At 36.9% G+C, this 27,978-nt stretch overlaps 1 protein-coding gene across 3 annotated transcripts in view; it reads left to right on the plus strand.

The window, feature by feature from the left end:
• The window catches only part of ETFA (electron transfer flavoprotein subunit alpha), an 88,936-nt gene that overhangs the window by 41,922 nt on the left and 19,036 nt on the right, over window positions 1-27,978 (plus strand). For all 3 annotated transcript variants that reach the window (XM_027571820.1, XM_027571819.1, XM_027571821.1), the window contains exon 9: window positions 3,594-3,676. In XM_027571820.1, the coding sequence (XP_027427621.1) occupies window positions 3,594-3,676 (83 nt within the window). The remainder of the gene's footprint in view (window positions 1-3,593; window positions 3,677-27,978) is intronic.

Raw genomic sequence — 27,978 nt, forward strand, 5'->3', positions numbered from 1 at the left:
TAAGCACCCTCTTTTAAGATCCTTTATATCATATCTGCTGTCAGCTTCTGGGGATTAGAAAGTGAATATATGGGGCGCCTGGGTGGCTCAGTTGGTTAAGCCTCTGCCTTCGGCTCAGGTCATGATCCCAGGGTCCTGGGAGACCGGGGAAAGTGCAAAATGGAAATGGAATGGAAAGTGCAAAAAGGAAGAGTAGTAAGAGATAAGACAGAGAGTAATAGACCAGACCATATAGGGCATTATGTGCCTTAGCAAGGAGATTGCTTTTCTCTTGATGAAATAGGAAACCATTGAAAGGTTTGAGTAGAAAAGTCACATCACCTGACACTCTAGCTACAGTTTTGAGCATAGGGGGATAAGTTTTGAGTGTAGGGGGAGAAGTGCGTTAACAGGCGGATCAGTTAGGAGGCTGTTTTAACCATTCAGGTAAGAGATACTGGTGGTTTGGATCACGTTATTAGCAGTAGATGTAGGGAGAAATAGTTCAGGATATATAGCTGAAGGTAAAGAAACTGGGATTTCTTGATAGATTGGACATATATATTATGAGAGAGAGTTTTTATCTGGCAGTTGGTAGGATGAAATTACCATTAGCTGAAACATTTTCGACCCCGAGTGGCACAGTTTCCAGGGAGAGATCAGGAATTCCATTTTAGGCATATTAAGTTTTGAGTTAACAGTAAACATACAAGTAGAAATGTCAGTTAAACTTGTTGGTACAGGAATGTGGAGTTCATTGGAGAAGTTTGGGCTGGAGTATAAATTTGGGAATGAGTTGCATTTCGATGGTATTTGAAGCCATGAGACTGGATGACCTCACCAAGGGAGTGAGTGTAGATAAAAAAGAGGTCGCAGGACTAAGCCCTAGACATTGTAAGATTAAAAGTTAGGGAAGAAGGAGAGAAAGAAGTCCAGAAGGAGTGTGGTAAGTAGGGCAGGAAAACTGGGACAGGGAGCATGGTGTTTTGGGATCCAAGTGAGTGTTTTAGTCGGGTATTGTAGTGGGTCAGGGAAGATGAGGACTGGGAGGAATAACTGACCTAGCCACTTAGAGGTCATAGGTGACTTAGAGCATTTTTAGTGGAGTAGTGGGCAAAACTGAGTGGAATGGATTTGAAAGAATGATCCTAAATGGTGGTTACATGACTACATTCACTTTATTTTTTTTTTAAGATTTTATTTATTTATTTGTCAGAGAGAGAGCACAAGCAGGAGAGCAGCAGGCAGAGGGAGAAGCAGACTCCCCGCTGAGCAGGGAGCCCGATGCGGGACTCGATCCCGGGACTCCAGGATCATGACCTGAGCTGAAGGCAGTCGCTTAACCGACTGAGCCACCCAGGCATCCCTTTTTTTTTTGTTGTTAAGATTTTATTTATTTATTCATGAGAGACAGAGAGAGAGGGAGAAGCAAAGGGAGAAGCAGGCTCCCAAGGAGCAGGGAGCCCGATGTGGGACTTGATCCCGGGACCCCGGGATCATGACCTGAGCCGAAGGCAGACGCTTTAACCGACTGAGCCACCCAGGCGCCCAACATTCACTTTATGATGAACCATTGAGCAGTACATTTGTGATTTGCATGTGTTTTGTACGTGTGTTATGTTTTAATAAAGTTTTTAGAAAAAGATTCGGAGGCCTGGAATTGGAATCAAAGAATACAGACAACTCTTTAGAGAGATTTTGCTATATGGGAAAGCAGAGAAATGAACAGTATTTAGGGGGGAATGGGGCCAACAGAGGGGCATTTTAAAGAGGGGACAAATAATAGCATGCTTCTATGCTGATGGGAATGCTCCAGTTGAGAGGGAAAAATTAATCATGCAGGAGAGGGAGGGGAGAGTTGCTGGAGTAATGTCCTTAAGTTGGCAAAAAAGAATATGGACACAGCTGTAGGTTGATGGGTATATGTTAGTTGGAACATGTGGAAATTCGCTCGTGATGACTTCAATTTCTTAAGTGAAATAGGAAGCAAGGTCATCAGCTGAGAGTGAGGATGTTAAAGAGTATTGGACATTTGACAAGAGAAGAAAAGATATGAAATTTTAATTTAGGAAACAGAATTAAGGCCTATTTATTTAAAGGTGTTTTTCTCCAGTTATGCTGAACTACAGGGGGACAGGTATGGAAAAGGTAGAGAGGTTGTTTAGTCTGTTAACTGGAGATGGAGATTTTTTTCTAGTTGAGTGTGATGATGAAGGCAAGGAGATTGAAGGCATATGCAGTGAAGTGATTAGAGTCATTGATCATAGAATTTAAGCCAGGTAAAGAGGAGACAACATAGTGGGAGAGAGGGTCAGCGAGTAGAAATGTAGATCCCAGTGAGGTCAGAGGATTGTTGGAGCTGGGTGTGAAGGGAGTCAGCTGGAAAAAGTAAGGTCACAGAGGGACATTGGAAATTGAGATTGTAAAGGGATATTGGTAATGGAAAGGTTGGGCATATGACCATGGGTGTGGCTGAGGACACAGATGATTGGAGAAGAGTTTAAGGAACCAAGAGACCAGGTGTTGAGACCTCTGAGAATTAAGACTAGTGTTGGAGAAAGTGGCAATGGCCCAGAAGCTAAAAATCATTGAGAAATGAAGGGGATTGGACTCATGGTTAATAGCCGACACAGCAATGAATGGGTGACATGATCTGACGACGTGAGATTCAAAGCTGAAGGCTTTTAAGGAGGAAGGAGGGAGAACTTTCTGAAGGTGTCAATGAAGAGTCCGAACCTCCAGGCCCAGTGGTATGAAGATGGTGGCAGAGCAACATCTGCTCTAGGGAACTGCAGGGGAGTCGTTGTCCTCAGGGAGCATCTAGACAAATGGGAAGATGGGTGTAGATTAGGGAGCATGAGAGCATTATGGAGATTAGTGTGTGAATTATGAAGGATAACCTTTGAGTCTGGGCCTTGTGGTGACTGAAGTAAATAAAGGGCAGTATGTGACCAATCCTCACTGACTCGGGTAGTGTTGAGACTGTCTGCCTTAGGAGGTAGTAGGAGTACTGTCTGTGGCTTCCTCTTGTCCTCTCTAGATGAAGATGAAGAGGACCTGAGACTCATTCTTGAGCCCCGCTGAGAGGGGTGACCTTACTCCAAGTACAGGGCTCTTTGTTGACTCCTGCTGAAGGAGGATAAAAGGCTACTTCTCATTTTTTTTTAGATAGGTTAAAATTTATCTTGTGTTATGTGTAACTTGTGTTTATCTGATCACAGGAGATAATGATATCATAGTACCTTCAAAAGTTGTGAAGTTATTGCATAAGGGAGCGTTATATAATGGTATCCCAAACAGATGATAATACACGTTTTATGAATGCCTAGAGGCCTTTTTGATAAAGCAAGCAGAGGACTTCAGCCAAATTTAAAATTTTAAATCCTTGGGTATAAATAGAAGGCATTTTTTGAAGTTTTGTGTATAAAGTGCACTAGTACTTCATTTTAGAATTGTTGATCAGTGATAAGGCGATTTTTTTCTAAAACAAGGCCTTTATAAAATAAATTTGTAATTGTACTTATCAGTATCTTTTTATACTGTTTTTAGTGAATATCCCAACCAGCTGATGAATAGCACTTAAAAAAAAATGACAAATATGTTTTCCTCTTTAGTTGGTGCTTCTCGTGCCGCTGTTGACGCTGGCTTTGTTCCCAATGACATGCAAGTTGGACAGACAGGAAAAATCGTAGCACCAGTGAGTATTGCGATAAAATATGCTGTGTAAAATTCTCTGGGGATAAAAAGTTTGTGTGTGTGTATATATGTATATTTGTTGAATAACCATCTCAGATACTTTTCAGTGTATCTAAGCAGTTAGCCATTACAGTGGTGAACATGTCCTCAGAAGGTCTGTGGATTTCTTGGTCTCAGTTAAAACGCTTAGCAGTTCTTAAATCCAGCATTGTCTTTCAGATGTTTTTTTTTAAAGTTTTTATTTAAATTCTAATGTCTTGGGGTGCGTGTCCGACTCTTGATTTCAGCTCAGGTCATGATCTCAGGGTTGTGAGTTCGAGCCCCATGTTGGGCTCTGCGCTGGGCCCAGAGTCTGCTTGGGATTCTCTCTCTCCCTCTCTCTCTGTTATTCCCCACCCTCTCTCTCCCTCTCTTAAAAAAAAAAAAAAATCCAGTGTCTTTTGGATTTTTTTAAAGCAGTGGAACACTGTCAAATTCACATAAAATCTTTAAAAAAAATTCACATCACAACACCAAATATAAAATTGGTGAAAATAACATTTTATTAGTAAATGGATTTTATAAGTTCACATTAACATTTATTTACCATAAAGCCTATTATTAATAAAAACTGTATTAATGAACACAGAATCTTGAAATCAGGAGCTGTGAATAATAGTTGTCTCATCCTGACCACCTACTTTATCTCTCTTATTTTGTCTAGCTGCATGAAATTCAGAAAATTCTGATCCATATAGATAAGTGATACTAGAATATTCTTCAGTTAAACCTATCCAAAACTTAGAAAATAAATACTTTGGTTTCAAAGTTCAGTCACTAACCATATCTAATGATTGTGCATATTACATGAGTAGACATCTTCAGGCTTGAATTTACAAAAGATCAGACCCACAACGTTTCTGATTGATAATACTTCTACGAGAAATTCAGAATGCACTGAGGTGGCAGACAAACCTTTATTTAGTTTGACCGAAAGGCAGCACTTGTTAAGTAGAACATCTGAATGATGGAATGACCAGTGGCATCCTTATCTGTATTGAAAATAAATGTTATACAGTCAGCTTTCTTCAACATTGCCATTGTGAATATAGAATTATTTAAAACTTTTTATAAGGAATTTAAATATATTGAACACTTTAAAGACTTTCTTTAACATAAATCATATAATCCCCAGAGATTTTGATCCATTAACTGTGAGTTAGGCCTAGTCATATATATGTGTATATATTTGTGTGTGTGTGCGCACGTGCGCATTTAGGCTTTAAAACTTAAAGCAATCTAGGGGTGCCTGGGTGGCTCGGTTGTTTAAACACCTGGCTCTTGGTTTTGGCGCAGGTCATGATCTCAGGGTAGTGAGATCGAGCACCTTGTTGGGCTTCGCCCTGAGCATGGAGCCTTCTTAAGATTCTCTCCCTCTCCCTCTGCCCTTCCCGTCTGCTCATGTGTGCCTGAGTGCTCTTTCTCTCTCCTAAAAAAACCCTTAAAAAACCTTTTTGAAGCAGTCTCAAGTGTACAGAAAACTCGTGAGTACAGACCAAAAACCTTTATTTTTGTGGACCGTTTGAAAGTAAGTTGCTGAGATGGTACTCCGTCATCCGCAGATAAGTTATGTAGAACATTCTCCTATATAACCACCATACAACTTTTAAAATCAGGACATTGCAATTGATACATTAATTCCATCTTATCATCAGATCCCATTCAGGTTTCGCCTATTGTCCAGTAATGTCCTTTATAGCAAGAGGCTTTAGCTCAGAATCACATGATGCATATGGTTGTTATATATCCTTCCATCTTAAACAGTTCTTGTCTTACCTTGACTTTCATGACCTTGGCACTTCTGAAGATTATAGGATAGCTATTTTGAAGAGTAGAATGTCCCTCAAATTAGGTTTGCCTTGTTTCCTCACAATTCAATTTAGGTTATATATCTTTGACAGGATTATCACAAAAGTGGTATTTCATCCTATCAGGTGGTACACAATTTCATTTTGTCTTACTACTAATGATTTTCACTTTGATCTTTTCATTAAGGTGATATCTGTGAAAATTCTCTGCTATAAAGTTACTTTTCCCTTTGTAATTAATAAATGTTTTATGAGGAGGTACTTTGAAATGATGTGAACATTCCAATTGTCCTTAGGCTTTCAATTCATATATTTATTTATATCAGTATGGACTTCTGATTCCCATTTTACTGAGTGGGTGAAAATCTGTCATCATTATTATTGTTGTACAAATTGTCCCACATTTGGCCAGTGAGAACCTCTTAAAGGTGGCTTCTGTGTCTTTTTTGATGTGTTCCCATTTTTCTCTCCCTTTCTTACTTTCTAACAGAACAATATGTTCCAGGCTCATTTTGTACTTTTCTTATCCCAGCCCTGGAATCCGTCTTTTCTCTAAAGAGCCCTGGTTCCTTTTAGTGAAGAATAGTATTTAGCAGCCAACAGCTGGATGTTAGCTGCTTTCATTGCTATTGGGATGCTGTTATTCCCAGAACCTCTCAGTGAAAAAAGCTCGGGAATGTGCATAGCTATGTGTATATGTAGGCACATACACACACGTTTACATCTGTATTTCTGTATTTCTGTATCAGTCTCTATTCCATATATTGAAAACCATAGTTACTTTGATACTGCCAATTCCAGTCCAATACCACAGGATCAATTCTGGTTCTCCCCCTTCCCTGTTTGTAATGCCCTTCTTCTACAGTGAAAAACCTGGACTCTGCCCTGCACAAATGCCGTCCCTCCTTGCCCCACTCAGGTTCTGACACCCTGCACCCAACAGTCCTTTCATATAGATACCCTCCCCACTTTGCTTGGACTCTGATACTCCTGTCTGGATCATTTCTTCCCAAAGTTTACATTCCCACCAACTATGTATTTGGGTTCCAGTTGCTCCTCATTTTTACCAGTATTTGGTGTTTTAGCTGTTGAATAGTCAATGTGTAGTGGTACCTTATTGTGGTTTCAATTTTCATTTGCCTGATAGCTAATGATGATGAACATTGCTGTGTTTTGAGGATTCACATGTCTTCCTTATGAAGTGTGTTTAATTCTTTGGCCCTTTTTTATTGCTTGTCTTTTTGTTATTGAAATGTCACCATTATGTATATGTTATATATATAATTACTTATGCAGTTATGTAGTTATAATATGTGAGCTTCTTATCAGATATGTTTTACAAATATTTCTCCCAAGGTGTGGCTTGCCTGTTTATTTTCTTAATGGTATCAAGTTGAGGAACTTCCCTTCTGTTCCCATTTTGTTGAGTTATTACCATGAATGGTTGTTGAATTTTGTCAAATGTTTTTCTACATTTATTAAAATGATCATGTTTTTTTCCTCCTTTATTTTGTTAATAATGATGAATTACATTGTTCAATTTTTGAATGTTAAAGCACTTTGAGTTACTGTGATAAACCCTACTTGATCATGATATCTTTTAATATACTGTTGGTTTTGATTGACTGGTACTGTGCTAAGGATTTTGGGGTCTGTCTTTTTTTTTTTTTGGGGGGGTCTGTCTTGATCAAAATCTAACTTTCTTTTTAAAGAATATATTTGTCTAATTTTGGTATCAGCATTATGCTGACTTCATAAAATGAGTTGAAAGGTGTTCCTTACTGCTCTATTTTCTGAAAGGTTTGTGTAAGATTGATATATTTGTTTTGTTTTGTGTTTTGTCTTAAATGTGATAGAATTCACCAATGATGCCATTTTGGCCTGGAGTTTTCTTTGGTGGAGTATTTGACAACTAACTCAGGTTCTTTAATGGTTTTAGGGCTATTCAGATTTTCGATTTTATTTTGAGCCTGTTTGGCTAAGTGATCTATTTCAATGAATTGGTCCAATTCTTCTAAGTCAAATGTATTGGATAAAGGTGTTTATAATACTGCCCTATTTTCATTGTCTATAAGGTCTGGAGTGATAGCTCCTCTTTAATTTCTGCAATTGGTAATTTGTGTCTTCCTTTTTTGTTCACTTTCTCTTCATCAGTCTAGTGAAGAGTTTATAAAAAATTTTTAAAAATCTTGGTGATCCAACTTTTTTAGAATGACAGACTTATTGAGATATAATTCTGTACCATACAATTCATCCAATTAAACGTTTAATTCAGTGGCTTTTAGTATATTCACAGAGTTATACAACCATCACCTCAGTTAGTTTTAGAACATTGTCATTGCCCCCAGAAGACACATACCTGTTTTTTTCCCCAACTCCTCCAGGCCAAGGCAATTAACATTCTACTTTCTGTCTATATAGATTTGCCTGTTCTGGACATTTCATATTAATATTTTGTAATAATTGATGATTATATAATAGGTGATCTTTTGTGTTTTTTTCATTTAGCATAATGTTTTCAAGGTTTATCCATGTCATACTACTACTTTTTATTGCTAATAGTATTCCATTATGTGGGTATACCACATTTTATTTATCCATTCATAATTTGATGGACATTTGGGTTGTTTTCACTTTTTGGCTATTACGAATAATGCAGATATGAACATTCATTTACAAGTTTTTGCGTGGACATATATTTTAATTTTTCTTGTATATATGCCTAGGAGTGGATTTGCTAGATCATATGGTAACTCTGTGTTTAACCTTTTGAGGATCTGCCAAATTGTTTTCCATAGCAGCTACACCAACAGTGAGCCAAATTTTAGCTTTGTTTGTTTTCATTGTTTCTCTAATTACTTCAGGTTTACCTTGCTCATAAGGCAGAACTTCATTAATTTTGTATTGTTTATTTTTAAAAAATTTTTTGAAGTTCACTTATTTAAGTAATCTCTGCACCCAACGTGGGGCTTAAACTCATGACCCCGAGATCAAGAGTTGCATGCTCTTCTGACTGAGCCAGTCAAGCTGTATTATTTATTTTTAAAAGTAAATATTAAAGGTATAAATTTCTGTCTAAGCACTGCTTTAGCTGCATCACACAAATTTTGATATATTTTTATCATTTATTTAAAAATACTTTCTAATTTATAAAATTAGAAATGTTTAATTTCTAAATATTTGTGTTTTTTTTCCTAGAGAGCTTTCTATTACTGATTTCTAATTTAATTTTGGAGAATATCTCTGTAATAGTTCAATCTTAAAATTTTGGGGGACTCATGGTGTGATAAATGCCCTATCTTGTTGAACTTGAAAAGAATGTAATGTGCCATTAGACACTGCAGGAAAAAACATTAGTGAACTTGAAGATATGGTAGCAGATCTCCAAAATGACACACAAAGAGAAAATAAGAAAAAAAAAAACAGAAAAAAAAATGGATGGAGCATTGTTGAGCTTTGGGACAACTTTAGCAGGCCTAATATATGTATAGTTGGAATAGGCAAACTTTTTGGAGAAATAATGACCAGAAAATTTTTAAATTTGATGAAACCTATAAACATACAGATCTCAGAAGCTCAACAAGCCCCAAGAACAGTAAACGTGACAGAAACTACCAGGCACATCATAAAGTGTTTAAAGAATGATAAAAAGACATTCTTAAAAGCAGTCAGAAAAATAGGAGTTAAACGCTCCAGTCAAAAAGCAGAAACTGTCAGAATGTATAAAAAGCAAGACCTCATCTATGTGCCACCTATAAGAAATGCATTTTAAATATAAAAAACATATACACTGAAGGGGAAGGGAAAGAAAAAGATACACCAGGGTGCCTGGGTGGCTCAGTCGGTTAAGCGTCCAACTCTTGATTTCAGCTCAGGGCATGATTTCAGGGTTGTGAGATCAAGCCCTGTGTCTGGGCTCTGGGCTCCATGCTCAGCAGGGAGTCTCCTTGAAATTCTTTCCCTCTCCCACTGCCCCTCCCTGTGTGTACCTGCTTTCTCTGTCTCTCTCAAATAAATAAATAAATCTTTATCACTGACCTCTACCTCTGAAACCAATAATACATTATATGTTAATTAATTGAATTTAAATAAATCTTTGGGGGAAAAAAGAAACATGTACCATACAAGCAGTAAGCATAAGAAATTAAGAAATCTGAATGTCTTTATTAATATCAGAGAAAGTAGACTTTAAGACAATGACTACTACCAAAGATAAAGAGAGACATTACATAATAATAAAAGGATTAATTTATCAGGAAGACAGAACAATCATGATTGTAGAAGTGCCCAACAACATAAGTTTCAAAAGACTTTAAGCAAAAACTGAGAGAACTAAAGTTAGAAATAGACAAATTCATACTCATAGTTGGAGATTATAACACTTTCTCCTAGTAATTGATAAAATAAATAGACCAAGAAATTCAGTAAGAACATAAAAGATCTAGACCAGGGGTCAACAAACTTTATCTGTAAAGAGTAGTACAGCAAATATTTTTTGTTCTATGGGCCATCGAATGTACAGCTATAGACAAATAAATGAATGAATGAGCATGGCTCTATTCCAGTAAAACTTTGTATACAGAAACGGGCAGCAGTCTAGATTTGGCCTGTTGAACATTTATGGACAGTGTGCCACCTGTACTTTACCCTGGAACTCCAGTTACACATATTTTAAGTGTATATTTAAATAATTTCTGTTGGTCTGTCATCAAGATCACTGACTCTTCTATAATTTCAAATTTGCTGTTAAAACCATCTAGGGAGGGGCGCCTGGGTGGCTCAGTCATTAAGTGTCTGCCTTCAGCTCAGGTCATGATCCCAGGGTCCTGGGATCGAGCCCTGCATCAGGCTCCCTGCTCGGCAGGAAGCCTGTTTCTCCCTCTCCCACTCCCCCTGCTGTGTTCCCTCTCTTGCTGTGTCTCTGTCAAATAAATGAATAAAATCTTAAAAAAAAAAAAGCCATCTAGGGAATTTCTTATTTCAGATTTTCTTCAGTTCTAGATTTGCATTTGGTTCTTTTTATAATTTTAATTTCTCTGTTGACATTTCTTATTTGTGCAGTCATTGCAGTTAACTTTTCCTTTACATTCTTGATCATACTTACAATAACTGCTTTAAAATCCTTGTGTACTAATTCCAAAATCTGAGTTATTTTAAGGTTGATCTCCTTTGATTGTATTTTCACATTTTCCTGTTTCATTATATGTGTAGTATAGTGCTTCTCAAATTTTTTGTCTTAGGATTCCCTCTCAAGATTGAGGGCTCTCAAAGAGCTTTTGTTTATGTGGGTCATATCTGTTAATACTTACTGTATTAGAAATTCAAACTGAGAAAAATTTTAAATATTTTTAAATATTTACTTGAAAATAATAAAACTATTTTTCTTAATATAAATATCATTTTGATGAAAGTAACTTTTCTAAAAGAAAAATGATTTTTAATGGGAATAGTTGCATTGCTTTACATTTTTGGCTTCATAGCTTAATAGAAAATTACTAGATTCTTATTTCTGCTTCCACTGTTTTCTTGTATTAGTTTGATTAAAATACATGAAGAAAATCTACCATCACACATATATATAGTTGGGAAGAAGGTATTTTAATAGCCTCTTCAGAAAATTTTGGATATCTTTCTTTTACTTTTACATTATACCAAAATTTGACAAGTAGTAATCTCTTTTTTTTTAAAGATTTATTTATTTAAGAGAGAGAGAGACAGAGCAAGCAGGAGGAGGGGCAGAGGGAGAGGGAGACAAGCAGACTACCCGCTGAGCGGGGAGCCCAATGCGGGGCTTGATCCCAGGGCGCTGAGATCATGACCTGAGCCAAAGTCAAGAGTCGGATGCGCAACTGACTGAGCCACGCAGATGCCCCAACAAGTAGTAATTTCTTAAAGGTTATTTACAATGTGGAATGTGAAACCATATCATTGACCTTTTCATACTTTTATATTAAAATCCATTGGTCTATTGTGCAAGACTGTTGAATCACAGTTCTGTACTTCTGAAATAACGCAACATATTTTAAGAAAAAAGAAAAAGAAGAAGATAACAGGAGAGGAAGAAAAAGGGAGTATGTCAGAGGGGGAGATGAACCATGAGAGATGATGGACTCTGAAAAACAAACTGAGGGTTCTAGAGGGGAGGGGGGTAGGGGGATGGGTTAGCCTGGTGATGGGTATTGAGGAGGGCACGTTCTGCATGGAGCACTGGGTGTTATGAACAAACAATGAATCATGGAACACTGCACCAAAAACTAATGATGTAATATATGGTGATTAACATAACAATAAAAAAATTAAAAAAAAATCCATTGGTCTATATTGCACTTTGAATGGATCTTTTACCATCTTGTACATCATGCATTGTTCATTTAGAAAATAAAGACATATCTTGTTTTATTGTGCTTCTCTTGCACTTCACATATATTCTGATGTTTTTTTTTTAAATAAATTAATGGTTTTTGGCAGCCCTGCATTTAGCAAGTCTATTAGCGCTATTTTTCAATAGCATTTGCTCACTTTGTGTCTCTGTGTCTCTGTGTACATCTTGGTAATTCTTACAGTAGTTTCAAGTTTTGCATTATTATTTTATTTGTTATGGTGATCTGTGATCAGAGATCTTTGATGTTACTATTATAATTGGGGGCACCATGAACCTCACCCATATAATACAATTAATTTAATCAATGAATGTTGTATGTGTTCTGACTTTCACTGACTGGGTGTTCCCCAATCTATCTCCCTCTCCTCAAGTCTCCCTGTTTTCTGAGACACAACAATATTGAAATCAGGCCAATTAATAACCCCTCAATGGCTTCCTCAGTGTTCAAGTGAAAGGAAAAATTGCGTATCTCTCACTTTAAATCAAAAGCTAGAAATGATTAAGCTACGTGAAGAAGGCACGTTGAAAGCTGAGACAGGGCATAAGCTAGGCCTTTTGTGCCCAACAGTTAGACAAGTTTTGAATGCAGAGAGGTTCCTAGGAAAGTAAAAGAGCTACTTCAGTAAACAGATGAATAAGAAAGTGAAACAACCTATTGCTGTTATGGAGAAAATTTCAGTGGTCTGGATAGAAGATCAAACCAGCCACAACATTCCTTTAAGTCGTTTACTCCAGAGCAATTCTCTTCAGAGCAAATCCCTTCAATTTTGTGAAGCCTGAGAGGTGAAGAATCAGCAGAAGAAAAGTTTGAAGCCAGCAGAGGTTGGTTTATGAAGTTTAAGGAAGGAAGCCGTCTCACAAGGTGAAGCAGCAAGTACTGATATAGAAGCTGCAGCAGGTTATCTAGAAGATCTAGCTAAAATAATTAGTGAAAGTGGCTACACTAAACAGATTTTCAAAATAGACAAAACTGTCTTTTTTTGAAAGAAGATGCCATCTAGGACTTCCATAGCTAGAGAGGAAAAATCCATGCCTGGCTTTAAAGCTTGTTAGGGGCTGATGCAGATAGTGACTTTAGGTTGAAGCCAGTGCTCATTTACCACTCTGAAAATCCTAGGGCCCTTAAAAATTATGCAAAATCTAGTCCTCCTGTGCTCTAGAAATGGAACAAGAAAGCCTGGATGATAGCACATTTATTTACAATATGGTTTACTGACTATTTTAAGCCTAATGTGGAGACCTCAGAAAAAAATGATTTCTTTCAAAATATTACTGTTTATCAACAATGCACCTGGTCACCCAAGAGTTCTGATGGAGATGTATAAGATGAATGTTGTTTTCATGCATGCTAACACAAGCATCCATTCTGTAGCCCATGGATCAAGGAGTCAATATTTGACTTTCAAGTCTTATTGTTTAAGAAATACATTCTGTAAGGTTCTAAGTGCCATAGATAGTGATTCTTTTGATGGATCTGGGGAAAGTAAATTGAAAGCCTTCCAGAAAGGAGTCACCATTCTAGATGCCATTAAGAACATTCATGATTCATGGAAGAGGTGAAAATACCAACATTAATGGGATTTTGGAGGAAGTGGATTCCAACCCTCATGGAGGACTTTTGCGGGGTTCAAGACTTGAGTAGCGGAAGTAACTGCAGATGTGGTGGAAGTAGCAAGAGAACTAGAATTAGAAGTGGAGCCTGAAAATGGGACTTAATTGTGACAATCTCATGATAGAACTTTAATGGATGAGGAGTTGTTTCTTATGGGTGAGCCAAGGTGATTTCTTGAGATGGAAACTGCTCTTGGTGAAGATGGTGTGAAGATTGTTGACAACAGAGGATTTAGAATATGACATAGAGTTAGTGATAACGAATTTTGATAGAAGTTGTACTGTGGATAAAATCAGAAAGCATCACATGCTACAGAGAAATTATAGAGAAAAATGTGACAAAACTGTGCTGTTGTCTTATTTTAAGAAATAAGACACCCCAGCCTTCAGCAACCACCACCCTGATCAGTCAGCAGCCATCAACATGAAGCAAGACGCTCCACTAGCAGTAAGATTATAACTTGTGAAAAGCTCACATGGTGGTTAGCATTTTTTAGCAATAAAGTACTTTTAAATAAAGGTATGTACATTATTTTGTTAGACATAGTGTCATTGTGCACTTAATAGACTAGTATAGGGTGAACATGTACTGGGAAACCAAAAAATTAATTTGACATGCTTTACTGTGATATTTGCTTGATTATGGTGGTCTGGAACTGAACCCACAATATTCCCAAAGTATGCTGTAAAGGTTTACTGAGTTTTGCAGATCTCCCAAATGCTGACAAATGTTGTCAGTATCAAAAAGTCAGGTTCATTAATATCACTGCTCATCTCATTAGAAGAGTCTTTAAAGCTCATGCTTATGGATATAAGTTTTTTAGAATTCTAATTACCACTTAAAAGCTCAAATTTTGTCATTGGCAACAAAACTTTTAAGTAGTTTTCTCAGAATTGATAAGCTCATTTCATTCATTTTCAATAAAATGTCTGCTAAAACATCAAATATCTGCCACTTGTTCTTTGAAGTAAAAATGTTGTTCCATAAAAAAAGTGGCTGGTTCAGCTTGTAACTCAGACCATCACCAAGTGATTTTCCTCATGACAATTGTGCTTTGATACACAGTGGAAGTACCTTGTATACTTCACAGTTTATAATACAGAATACTAAAAAGTGTGTACTCAAAGGTCAAGGTTTAATAAAACTAATAATTTAGTCAGGAACAATCTTAAGTGAAACCAGCTTTTTATTTTTCAGGTTTTTTTTAAACTGGGTATGTGGCCTTGAAGAATGCTGTGACAACTAGTTCAGTTTGGTGCGGCTGTCTGGACTAATGCAGACAATAGTTTTACCCACTCTTGTTTTTCTGCATCATCAGTGCAAAGTCAGTACAGTTTTTCCAGGATAAATAATGAGATTCAAAAAAGTTATTTAATCCTGAGTACTTATTTGAGCACCATTCTTGTTGCCAAGCATTCACATAAAGGAATTCTTAAATGATTAGTTGGTATTGATTCTGGACAAATACAACTAAAACACAAAACAAAGCTGCAACTCCAAACTGTCTTCTCTTTTAATACTAGCCAGGCAGCTGAGAAGCCACCTTGCACATCTGTAATGCAGGGGTCCCCAGGGTTTTAAGCAGAGAACGTATGTCGAATTGGTGGTTCTCTCTCTGGAGTTGTTTCCTTCCTTTCTAGCTAACGTGGCAGCCACAAATTTGTTTGTGTGTTTCCTGAACTAGTAAGACTGCAGGTTTCTATCCAAAGCGACTGCTTTCTGATTGGCTTTTATCCCCTGTGGGAAATCTGCAAATGCCCCAAGGGAGAAAGTAGTGGTATAAGGTAGACTCATCTTGTTGTGCTTCCCTCCTCTACAGAACTCGGCCTTCTTAAATGCTACCTGTCTTGGTTGATCTCCAGAGTATTTAAATAGTTGCTGTCTATATTTTAACAAGGTTTCATAGTTTTTCTCTGCAGGAAGGTTTAGTCTGATATAAGCAGTTCCCTCAGGGCCATGTGCAGGAGTCCTAAGGCCCAGAGTCAAATGCATTACTTCATATGTGCTCTGATGAGTACAGAATTAGATTATTATCTTCCTAAATAATATTTTAATTAATGCTACTTAATATTGCATTAGGTTTTTGGCAGGCATATCCCACTGTTGGCATGTATTACACTTGTGGACATCCAAACTCTCAGTCTTCTCCTTCACCCATATTTTATTGTCTGTTAAACCATGTCTCCATTGTCTAATAATAATGAAGTGTTCTTTGTGTTTAAAGCTGAACACTGTCGTTACTAAATTTGGGTTTTTGTTCTCCACCATTGAAGCCTCATGAATCTTTTAAAGCTTGATTTTTTTCTATTCACATTCCTCTCAACTTTACATTCTTTGAAGATCCTATGTTCTGTTTTGTTGCCATCCAGTAATAGCTGTGAGAAGCATCACTGTAGTTCTCTCTGTTGAAAACAGTAAGAAGTTCCCTATTCAAGTAAGGGGACACAAAGGCAAATTTTGTTATCCTCACAGAACACTTATTACCGATTGTTTGAGAAAATGGGAAAATATATATTAACCCAAAAGATGCCATGAATTTAGTTATACTTTTAAATACATTTTTATCATTCATAGCAGTTTACACATGCATATGGAAGATGATTGAACATATATAGAGAGAACAATTCCTGGTGCATCTATGGATTCATGTTCCTTGCAAGAATTCAGACCTAGTGATGGGGAACCACTAATCTAACAGCTTACTGTTGCAACAAATTCTTACGTATTACTCTTCATTTTTTAATTAACTTTTTATTTGGAAATAATTTCAAACTTAAGAAAAAGTTGAAAATTAAAAATAGTACAGTGTCTGTGTGTATACACGTTTTTTTATACACACATATTTTTTATACACGCAGATTTTTTTTTTCCTAAACATATGACACTAACAGCATGACCCCTAGATACTTTAGTGTGTATTTCGTTTATTAATTAATTTATTTGAGAGAGAGAGCAAGCACAAGTTGGGGGAGAGGGAGAGGGAGAATCTCAAGCAGACTCTCCGCTGAGCGCGGAACCCAACATGGGGCTCGGTCTCATAACACATGAGATCATGACCTGAGCCGAAATCATGAATCAGACGCTTAACCGACTGAGCCACCCAGGTGCCCCTTTAGTGTGTATTTCCTAAGAACAGAAATATTCTCTTACACAACCAAAGTACGCTTACATCCTCTATTTGGATTTTGTCAATTTAAATTCTAATTTGTCTTCCGTATTCTAATGGGATATTCCAGTTTTATCATTTAGTTTCATAGTGCTCATTATGGTATTGTCCCATCTCCATACAGAATCCAGTTTAGGGTCAGGTATTGCGTTTAGTTGTCATAGCTCTTTAATCTTTAGTCTCATGGTTGTAGTAAGGAGTAACTCTCACTTCTTATTTAACCTCAGTCTTAGGCCTTCTGTACGTTTCTTAGGGTTCCTACTCCTGTTCCCCAGCCTCCTACCTGTAGTAGCCAAACTGCCTTTTGTCTCTTCATGGGAGGTGCTGGGTGACAGTTTGGTCTTGAGAAAACTCAGATGGAAGATAAACAAAGGTTGGAGATATGTTAAAACTAGGAGAGAGGTTTTTAAAGAAAACAAATTCTGTATCATTCTATCCATTTGCCAGATTTTGTCTGCAAATTTGGCACTAGGTTTTCTAGAAGCCAGTTCATATTGGGAAACAAGATCGGTGTCCTGATTTATAGTGTCCCTAAGGTAAAAACAAACTAATTGCACATGGGAAGCATAATTTGGCCTGATAGCAAGATCAGAGAGAGAGATTTATCCCTTGAGCCCTTATAAAGAGGACACTATTGATTAACATCCTCAACAATGTCTTTACTATAAATAGGACAGTGGTTTCATAAGGATGTTGTTTTGTTGTTGTTGTTTTTATAATGTCCCTCAGTGTCAGCCAGTTGCTTAACATTTAAGTGCATTTCCATAAGGGCCCACAATTATTTGGTTTGGGGCTTGCTGCTCTGACTTTTCCAGGATAAAATTTCAGAGTAGTAGTGACTTAGTTGTAGAACCCTTCAGGTGAAATCTTGTCAGGAAGCCCTATGGATAATAGGAAAAGTGGAGTTGCAGTGGAGGGGTGTAACCTAGAGCGTTGCCAACATAGCTCTTTCCCTTCTCATTTTTCTCAAAGAGTCTCTATGGCCCCTCTGCAGAATGATTAGAGCCCTGAGCACATTTTTAAAAACCACTTGTCCAGGAAAAACTGGTGGATTGCATAGCCTCAGTTTTCCACAAATAGATCTTCTGAACTGAATTTTGCTTTTGTCCTCTGTTAGTATATATCAACATTATCTTAAATTGTACCAATTTTAGAAACTCCTTATTTAGTACTATTTCCCTATTCTCAGGCGCTGCTATTTCCTTCTACTTCATAAGTCAACTTACGGTTCTCTCCATAAAAGCAAAACAATACAACCTAACCTATATACATCAAAGAAAGAGGTGAGCCTTTTATAATTTAATGCTCATCTCTCTACCTGTGTCCTTGGATCCCATTACTTCCTACCTCCTTTGGGACAGTATTCCATTATTTACCCCTGTGTTCTGGGTTCAGAACCTCTCCCTCTCTCCTGCTCCTTTTTTCATAATCTTAAAAAGGAAAATTCTTTGTCTACCCAGCAGTCTCTTTTCTCTACTAGCTAGCTTCCTTTTCATCTCTCTTGGTAGGCTAAGCTTGAAAAAGTAGCTTACATTTGCTAAATCCATTTTGCTTCCCATTCTTTTCTATTTATTTAAAAATATATATGTATATAAAGAATATATATACAAAATACATATTTTATATATATAAGTATATATAAAGAATATAAAGAATACAGTATACACCTTTGTTTTTACTACCAAATTTAAGAAACAGTATTATAATACAGTTGAAAGCCCCTATGTACTTTCTTTAATACACATCCTTCCTTTCCCTCAAAAGTAATCATTACCTAAATTTGTTGATGATTTCAATACATTTCACTTTTACCGTATATCTACAGTTCCCTAAACAGTATATTGCTGAACTTTTCAACTTGAGTACCGTGAGTGATTTACAAGTGTGCTGAGATATTGATCCTCTCAGCCTTTGGAACAGGAGACATTATGACTAGACTTGTTCATGTAGCCCCGGGTACCACACACATGCTGCCATTGTCTCTGTGCCATGATATAAAAAAATTGGGAAACACTGATAGGTAACATTGTTTTGTATACACTTTGTTTTGTTTTTGTTTTTTTGTATACATTTTTATAACTTTATAGCAACAGCATACTGTGTGTTCTTTATGTTTTTTAGTCAGTCCTATGTTTGTGAGATTCATCCATTTTAATTCAGGTAGCAGTTTTTCATTTGTGTTTCATTAATGTATGGTATCCTATTACAGAAATATGTCACACATCACCCATTTTCCTAATAATGGATGCTTTATTTAGGTAGTCTGTAATTCCTGCTGTTACAAATAATGTTACTGGAAGATTCTTATATCTCCCTGTATGTTAGTGTTTCAGGAAGTATGCCTGAGAGTGAAACTGCTCAATTATAGGAAATGTTCAGCTTTCCCGATGTTGATGAAAGGTCAACCAAAGTAGCTATACTTACCAGCAGTTTATAAAACTTACCTTTACTCCCATCCTCTTTGAACTTTGGTATTTTTGGTTTTTTAAAGTTTTGCTGTTCTGGAGATAGATGGTAGTTCTGGAGATAGCAGTGATGGTTGCATGACAAGGTGAATATACTTAATGCCACAGAACTGCACTTAACAGTGATTAAAATGGTAAATTTTATGTAATGTATATTTGCCACAGTTTTTTAAAAAAAGCTTTGCTAGTCTGATGGGCATGAAATCTCACTGTGTTTTATTTATTTTATCTGTTTTATTTGTTGTTATTAGGCATCTTTATATTCTAAATGGGTTTTGTTTTACTTTTTTTTTAAAGATTTTATTTATTTGTCAGAGCGCGAACACGCATTCACAAGCAGGGGGAGTGGCAGGCAGAGGAAGAAGCAGGCTCCCCACCGAGCAGGGAGCCTGATCCCAGGATCCTGGGATCATGACCTGAGCCGAAGGTAGATGCTTAACCGACTGAGCCACCCAGGCGTCCTGAATGTCTGTTAATGATTTATTCCCTCTGAATTTCCTGTTCATATCTTTTTGCCCATTTTTCTATTGAATTTTTTTTTTCTTACTGGTTCTTGGAAGTTTTTAATTAAACGTTTTAGGTACTAATCTTTTGTTGATTATATGTGTTGCATAAATTTTCTCTCAGTTTTTAGCCAGCTTTTCCTTTTTTAAAAAATTATGTCTTTTGATAAACAGAGCTTTTAATTTTAATGTGGTTGAACTTATTTTTTTCCTTTTTAATATCTACAGTGTGTTGTTTAAGGAATCTTTCCTAAGACAGGGTCATAATGATATTCACCTGTATTTTTTTCTAAAAGTTTTATTTTTCAAGATTTTATTTATTTATTTTTGAGAGAGTGAGCATGAGTGGGGCAGGTGGTGGGGGGCACAGCGGGAGAAGCAGATTCCCTGCTGAGCAGGGAGCCCGATGCAGGACTTGATCCCAGGACCCTGGAATCATGACCTGAGCCAAAGGCAGACCCTTAACTGACTGAGCCACCTAGGCACCACTCTTTTCCCTAAAACTTGTGAAGTTTGCTTTGCACATTTTGGTTTTTAATCTACTTGATTTGGTTTTTATGTTTGGTGTGAAGGAGGTATTCAGTTTTATCCTCCTATAACTAATCTTTGATTACACATTCTCTTTCTCCTCCCCTGGTCTCTAGAGTCACCTCGTACGTGTGTTTCTATACATGCACAAGTCTGTTGCTGGGCTCTCTGTTTTGTCCTATCAGTCAGTTTATCGTTGTATCAGCACTACACCTAAAGCTGTAATAATAACATTACCTAGTTGGGCAATTCCCCTCTCCTCTGTTCTTCTCCAGAATTGTCTTAGCTGTTCTTGGCTCTCTGTGAATCATTGTCCAAAGACTGCAGTTAAGCAACAAGATGAAAAAAATCTCAAAATAGATACCTCCTTGTGTTCTCGTTACTTGTGGTTATACAGTGTGAGCATGAGATATGATCCTGTCAGTTAAATAGCCGAGACACAACTGCTGAGTGGACACAGCAGTCTCTCTGAGATTCATAACCACTTTAAATGTGCTCTCATGCAAATTCATTATAGTTTTTAAAAAAAATTTATTTGATTAGTGACTTCTGGATTTGAAAAGTACAAGTTGTAAATACTCAGAAGCAAAAATTCCTCCAAGTGAGGAACTGTGGATGCATAGATTAATTTCGGGAGAGTGGATATCTTTGCAATATTTAGTCTTCTATACAACATGATTTTATTTCTTCTATTTATTTAGGTAGTTTTATAATTTCTTTATAAATGTAGATAGTTAAATAGGAATGCAATTTATGTTTATATATTGCTTTTATTAATTTATCTGTAGTTGGATGTTGTACATACATAGTCATGTCTTCTGGGAATAATGAAATTTTGTTTCATCCTTTTGTTTAGTTTTTTTTTCTTACTATGTCAGCTGTGCCTCCCTGGATGTTGTTAATGGAAGTGGTGATGATAAACATCCTGTCCCTTACTTTCCAGTAATTTCTAATAGTTTTCACCACTAGATATGATGTTTGCTATCTCTTTTTAGTAGATACCTTTTATGAGATTAAAGAAGTTTTCTATAATAGTGTCATATAACAGTTGCTTGCTTGTGTAACTTAACTTTCACTTCTGTGTACCACAGTTTTTTCAACTATATCATGGTGATAATAGTCTCTACCTCATGGGAAATTGTGAAGATAGAATAAGTATATGTAAAACACTTAAAACCATACCTGGCATATAGTATAAGTACTATGTGTTAGCTGTTTTTACAGTTACAAATCCTTGTTTGCTGAGAGATTTTTTTGTTTTGAAATCGTGAACAGGTATTGCAGTCTTATTCTATAACTCATATTTGACAGTCTCATTGGATTTTGTTAGGACATTAATTAGCTCAGTTGAGCTCAGTGGAGTGACATGTTTATGCTATGACTAGAATTTAATTCGAATGACTTTGTAAGCCTTGGCATATATAATGGTAGTTCCCGTTTTACATTTTTCTCTGGATTGCCTTTTAGAAGCTCTGTTTGTGACTTAACCTTCTTATGCATCCAAACATAAGCATACTGCAGTGATTAAAGAATCTGTTACCTACTGCCAGGGAAATGTGTTTTTACGCTTAGTGCAACTTCTTAGTGGAAGTAGATTACTTTGTCTATATTTTGGTATTTTACTAACAGATCAGTGGTCTGTTTATAACTCCGAGCGTAGATGAACAGTTACTAGGTGAACAAGCAGTTTGGGGGAATTTACCAATACAAGAAATTTTGTTTTGGGGGTTCTCTTTTGAAAATTCACTAATGTTGAAAAGTCTGTGTAGGAACAAACTTGATAGAGTTATTTGTATACAGCTGGGACTGACTTTATGGACTGCTTTTCTGACTTGCTAAAAAGCTAAAGATTGACAAGCCCTTTCATACTGCATTATCCAGCTTGGCTTTTAACTCCACGAGAACTGTGTTCACAAATTGATGCTCTATTCCTTTGGGGTTGGTATAGAAGCATTAAATTGTACTAAAATATTCATATGTTAGTGCATTTAGCTGAAAGCAATTGATGTTCTATTCCTAAGAGGGCCAAGAGAACTGCTGTATGGACCTGCAGTCCAGAAGACACCCTAAGCATGCTTCTTAAAGGTAATTACGTGGCCTGGATGATCAGAGTCCTGACGGTGAAGTTTAAAATGACGAAGGAGAAGTTGTAGAATTTATAAACTGAGATTAGGCTGTATAACTTGTTCTGTTGTGCAGTAGTTAAAAACCTTTTTGCTAAGAATTAGTTCTGATTGTATCTTTGCATTCAAATTATAGTTTTGATTTCTTAGCTAATTTTTATTAGACTGATTTCTTTAAACATTTATTCCAGAGGACCAATATTAGTGAAGTTTTCTATTCATTTCCATTTTATATATAAGGTTGAAATTTTTAAGTTTTGGAGAGTCTTGAATTCTTTTTCCATATATAGCTGTTTAAAAGCATGCCACTGTTATGTTAAATTGACATGTCGTATAGGCAGTCCATCTAATTTCACAGCTGGCATGAAAATCAGTAAGAGTAGACAGCAGATCTTTGTCTTAGCTACCTTTGTGTGGTAACTGGAAAGGAATAAAACTACTCTAAATTTCTATTCTTATTGTATTTTGGTTCTTTTACATAAATGCTAGTTTATTGTCTCATATATAGCTTCAGATGTGATAAACATGCACATGAATGTCAGAGAACATGAGACACTGTGATAGAAGGAAATGTTTATTTAATGGATAATTGATCATTTAGCCTATGTACTTCAGTCCTTTTGTTCACTTTAGGGCCAAAGATATGAATACTTAAAATCTGGTACAAAAGAATATTTGAACAACTTAGTCTAATTATTTTTTATACATATAATTAATATATAATGTTATATATTAATATTAACTAAACTTAGTCTGAAAAGGAATTTGGGAAATGGTATGGTGTTTGGGACAAAAGCGTGTATTCCATTTCCTTAAAGTGAGATTACTTAGAGGGTCTCTAGGTTGGATGAATAGTAAATTTATTATTTTCTTTTTTTTTTTTAAGATTTTATTTATTTATTTGACAGAGAGATAGCAAGAGCAGGAACACAAGCAGGGGGAGTGGGAGAGGGAGAAGTGGGCTTCCCGCTGAGTGGGGAGCCCGACACGGGGCTCGATCCCAGGACCCTGGGATTATGACCTGAGCCAAAGGCAGATGCTTAACGACTGAGCCACCCAGGCACCCCAATTTATTATTTTCTTATAGGCACTTTCCTTTTCCACATTATTAGCACCACTAAAATTCTTATAACTTTAGAAAGTACTAAAAGGAGTCTTTGTGTAACTTGGACTGAACTTCACAACTCTGATTGCCTTTTTTTTTTTTTTTTAAGTAAACTTTTGAGAACAGTTTTGGCTTTACAGAAAATTTGCAAAGATACTCCAAAGAATTTCTATAAATCCTGTACTTGGTTTCCCCTATTATTGTTGTTATTTTTTTAATGTTATGTGAACTGTTTATTTTTGATAATTGTCAAAACCATAAGATTCTAGAACTTAAGTTCTTTGAAGGTGGAGAATTGTGTGAAGGCTTCTGTCAAGGTGATAACTTTCTTTTTAAAGATTTTTTTTTTATTTTTTGACGGAGAGAGAGAGAGCGAGAGAGGGAACACAAGCAGGGGGAGTGGGAGAGGGAGAAGCAGGCTTCCCGTGGAGCAAGGAGCCCAAAGTGGGGCTCGATCCCAGGACCCTTTGATCATGACCCAGGCTGAAGGCAGACACTTAATGACTGAGCCACCCAGGCGCCCTAAGGTGATAACTTTCTAATGACTTTTTTATTGTGGTAAAATCTAATAAAATTTGCCATTTTAACCATTTTTGAGTGTACAGTTCAGTGGCAGTAATTACATTAACAGTGTTATGCAACCATCACCATCTACGTCCAAAATTTTTCATCACCCCAGGGCACCTGGGTGGCTCAGTTGGTTAGGTGACTGCCTTTGGCTTGGGTCATGATGCCGGGGTCCTGGGATCGAGTCCCACATCCGGCTCCCCCTGCTCTGCGGGGAGCCTGCTTCTCTGAACTCTGCCTCTTCCTGCCATTCCCCCTGCTTGTGCTCTCTCTCTCTCTCTCTGTCAAATAAATAAATAAAATCTTAAAAAAAAACACAGAATTTTTCATCACCCCAAACTGAAACCCTATACCCATTAATTAGTAACTCTCCGTTCTCTCGCACCCCAGTCCCTGCTAATCTCTCATCTACTCTGTCTCTGTGGGTTTTGCTTCTGCTAGGTATTTCATAAAAGTGGAATCATTACAGTATTTGTCCTTTTGTGAGTGTCGTGTTTTAGTTATCATGTTTTCAGATTTCATTTATGTTATAGCATGCATTAGAACTTCATTCCTTTTTAAGACTGAAAAATATTCCATTAATATTCCATGAACATTATGTTTATCCATTTATCTAAGACTGAAAAATATTCCATTAATATTCCATGAACATTTTGTTTATCCATTTATCTGCAGGTGATATTTGGGTTGTTTTGTTTTCACCTTTTGGCTATTGTGAATAATGCTGCCATGAACATTCACATACAAGTATATGTTTGAGTCTGTTTTCAGTTCTTTTGGGTTTATATCTAAGAGTAGGATGGCTGGGTCATATGGTAATTGTGTTTAGGTTTTTGAGGAATGGCCAAACTGCTTTCCTCTGGTTACTTTGTAGCTCTCATGAGGTCCTTGGCATAGAAGTTATCTTAAGAATTTTAGAGTAAAGATCAAGAAATGCTATGCAGAAGCAATGGCCTAACTCTTCTTAGTAATTTTAGGAAAGAGACAGCTTGGTGAGGGAAAGAATACTGCTTGGAAGTTAGGTCCTAGTTCCATCTCTTATTTTGTGGGGCCTCAATTTTTTCATTGATAAAATAAAGCAATTACATAGATAATCTCTGTAATCTGTAGCCTTACTACAAAATTCTACATAGGTATATATAATTCTAACTGATTTTGATCAATTAAAAAACCTTGCTGACAAAAAATTTGATAATCAAACTTTTTATTTGACCTGCTAAAATATGAAGCTTTGTAAATAGACTGATTCTATATCTAAGTGTTTTGGTGGTATATTCCCAAATATTTCAATGTAAATTAATCATCTGAATAATTTTAGCGAAGTATATAATAAGAAACTTGGCTTTCTGTTATTCCAAGTATGCTTGAGGAATATTTTCCCACAGTGAAAAGTCTGAATTAGCACAGAAGTGAATTAGGCAAATGCTGCACATTTAATTGCAAAATAGCTAAATATTAAAAAATTTATTTTATTTTAAATATTTTCTTCATTTGAGAGAACATGAGAGCGAGAGAGATGGAGAGAATGAGTGGGGGGGAGGGGCAGAGGGAGAAGCAGACTCCCTGCAGAGCAGGGAGCCCCATGTGGTACTCGATCCCAGGACCCTGGGATCATGACCTGAGCTGAAGGCAGACGCTTAACCGACTGAGCCACCCAGGCGCCTCTAAAATTGATGGTACTTCTCTATACATAAACTTAAGTTAGCTGTTCATCTCATCTCGTGTGAGTGATTTTTCTCTAAGATAAATATATTTATTGCAGTTTTATAGACTAGTGGCTTCAGTTAAAAGCATATTACCAGTACTGGCATAATATTGAGTTATTTGTGGTATAGTAGAAAAAGTACTGAATTTATTTTATTTTTTTAAAGCTTTTTTTTTTTTAATTTATTTGACAGAGAGAGATACAGCGAGAGAGGGAACACATGCAGAGGGAGTGGGAGAGGGAGAAGCAGGCTTCCCGCTGAGCAGGGAGCCCGATGTGGGGCTCGATCCCAGGACCCCGGGATCATGACCTGAGCCGAAGCAGACGCTTAATGACTAAGCCATCCAGGCGCCCCAAAAGTGCTGAATTTAAAATCAGGGCACCGGGGTGGCTCAGTTGGTTAAGCGACTGCCTTCGGCTCAGGTCATGATCCTGGAGTCCCGGGATCGAGTCCCACATCGGGCTCTCTGCTCAGCAGGGAGTCTGCTTCTTCCTCTGACCCTCCCACCTCTCATGCTGTCTCTCTCTATATCATTCTCTCTCTCAAATAAATAAATAAAATCTTTAAAAAAAATAAAATCAAAGGAATTGAGTTAAGAAGCCAGTCTTTTACTAGGTACACTATACTTAACCCTGGACAACACACAGCCTGCCTGAACCTGTGCTTTTTCTTCTATAAAATGGGAGTAATTCCTATCCTATAGAGTTACTGTCATAGTTGTGTGAGATAATGTCTGTAAAGTACAGTGTGGTTACCAGAATATCATAGACAATTCATGTAACTGTGATGATTAGTATGCCATCTTGACTCCTGATAAAAACCTGAGCTAGTCCTAGTGTAGAAGCATTGTCTAATGGCTGGGACATATGTTCAGCTTTAAATCGAGAGTATGGGTAAAGTCCTCCATTCGTGTAAAACTTAGTTTAGCCATAATCCTGCCTGAGAACTTTGTAACACAGGCATAGAGCTGTTGGAGAAAGGAGCCACAGATAGTTGTGCTTTGTGTTTTCGGGCCTCCTCCAAAAAGAGAAGAGACTTAACACAATTTGGCAAACAGAGGAAATAGTTTGGCCTTTTAAATGAGCAACAGGATGAAATATAGCAATACTAATGCACAGGAGACTTGCAGTAATTAGAAAATATAGTTTGGTTAATCTACTTCTCAGAGATGTTCATTATTTGCTATGATAAATTACACTTAACTCCTAACCTGGCATTTGCCCTATGTATGTGTGTTGTGTTTTAGCTATAACAGTTGCTGTTTAAGGTAATGCCTCTGTAGTCTTCTAAATGAGAAGGTTGAGAAAGCATTTGCTATTTTGTGAAACTGTTGTCCTATCTGAAGCCGTCATAAGGTTATTGTTTTTGAGCACATAACATTGGATCTCTGAGCTCTGGAATTACTTAGAGGATGCCTTTTAAAATTTTTGTCTTTGAAGAAATGTAGTTTTTTTATGTTCCTTCCCCAATCTATCTAGAAAGGAAGACTGTTGGTAGAAAAGAAATTTTAAACCTGATTTTTAAAGAGGTGAAGCAATATTGGCTTGGCTTTTCTGCTCGGAAAGCTTCAGATTTAACTACTCCACTCATATGCATATTTCATATAAACAAAAAAGTGAATGTTTAAATCTTTCTACTTTGTTTAAAGTAAAGCAGATCGAAAGTTGCTGTAGGCAGAATACTGTCCAATTCCAGAAAAACAGTGAATGTATGAGTTTACATCAAACTCATGTAATTTCAATTTCATATATATATGGATTTTGTTTTGTTTTTAGAGAGAGGGAGCATGCAAGTTGCGCGGAAGGGCAGAGGGAGAGGGAGAGAGAGGATCTTTTTTTTTTTTAAGATTTATTTATTTATTTGAGAGAGAATGAGAGACAGAGAGCACGAGAGGGAAGAGGGTCAGAGGGAGAAGCAGACCCCCCGCTGAGCAGGGAGCCCAATGTGGGACTCAATCCCGGGACTCCAGGATCATGACCTGAGCCGAAGGCAGTCGCTTAACCAACTGAGCCACCCAGGCGCCTGGGAGAGAGAGAATCTTAAGCGTGGAGCCCAACATGGGGCTTGATCTCAAGACCCAGAGATCATGATCTGAGCCGAAACCAGAGTCACCCCGGCGCCCCATATATATATATGTATATATGTTTTATATAACCAGTATGATATGTCTTGGTACCTGAATCTGGGGTATGTATCTCTATATAAGATTGTGTTAGAATCTTGTTAAGAAATTTACCCCAACTTTCTAAGGCAGCCAGCACTGTCTAGAAAGTTAGGCAGAATTTCCAACTTTATTGTT

This window comes from Zalophus californianus, chromosome 6 (assembly GCF_009762305.2).
Source record: "Zalophus californianus isolate mZalCal1 chromosome 6, mZalCal1.pri.v2, whole genome shotgun sequence".
Lineage (NCBI taxonomy): Eukaryota > Metazoa > Chordata > Mammalia > Carnivora > Otariidae > Zalophus > Zalophus californianus.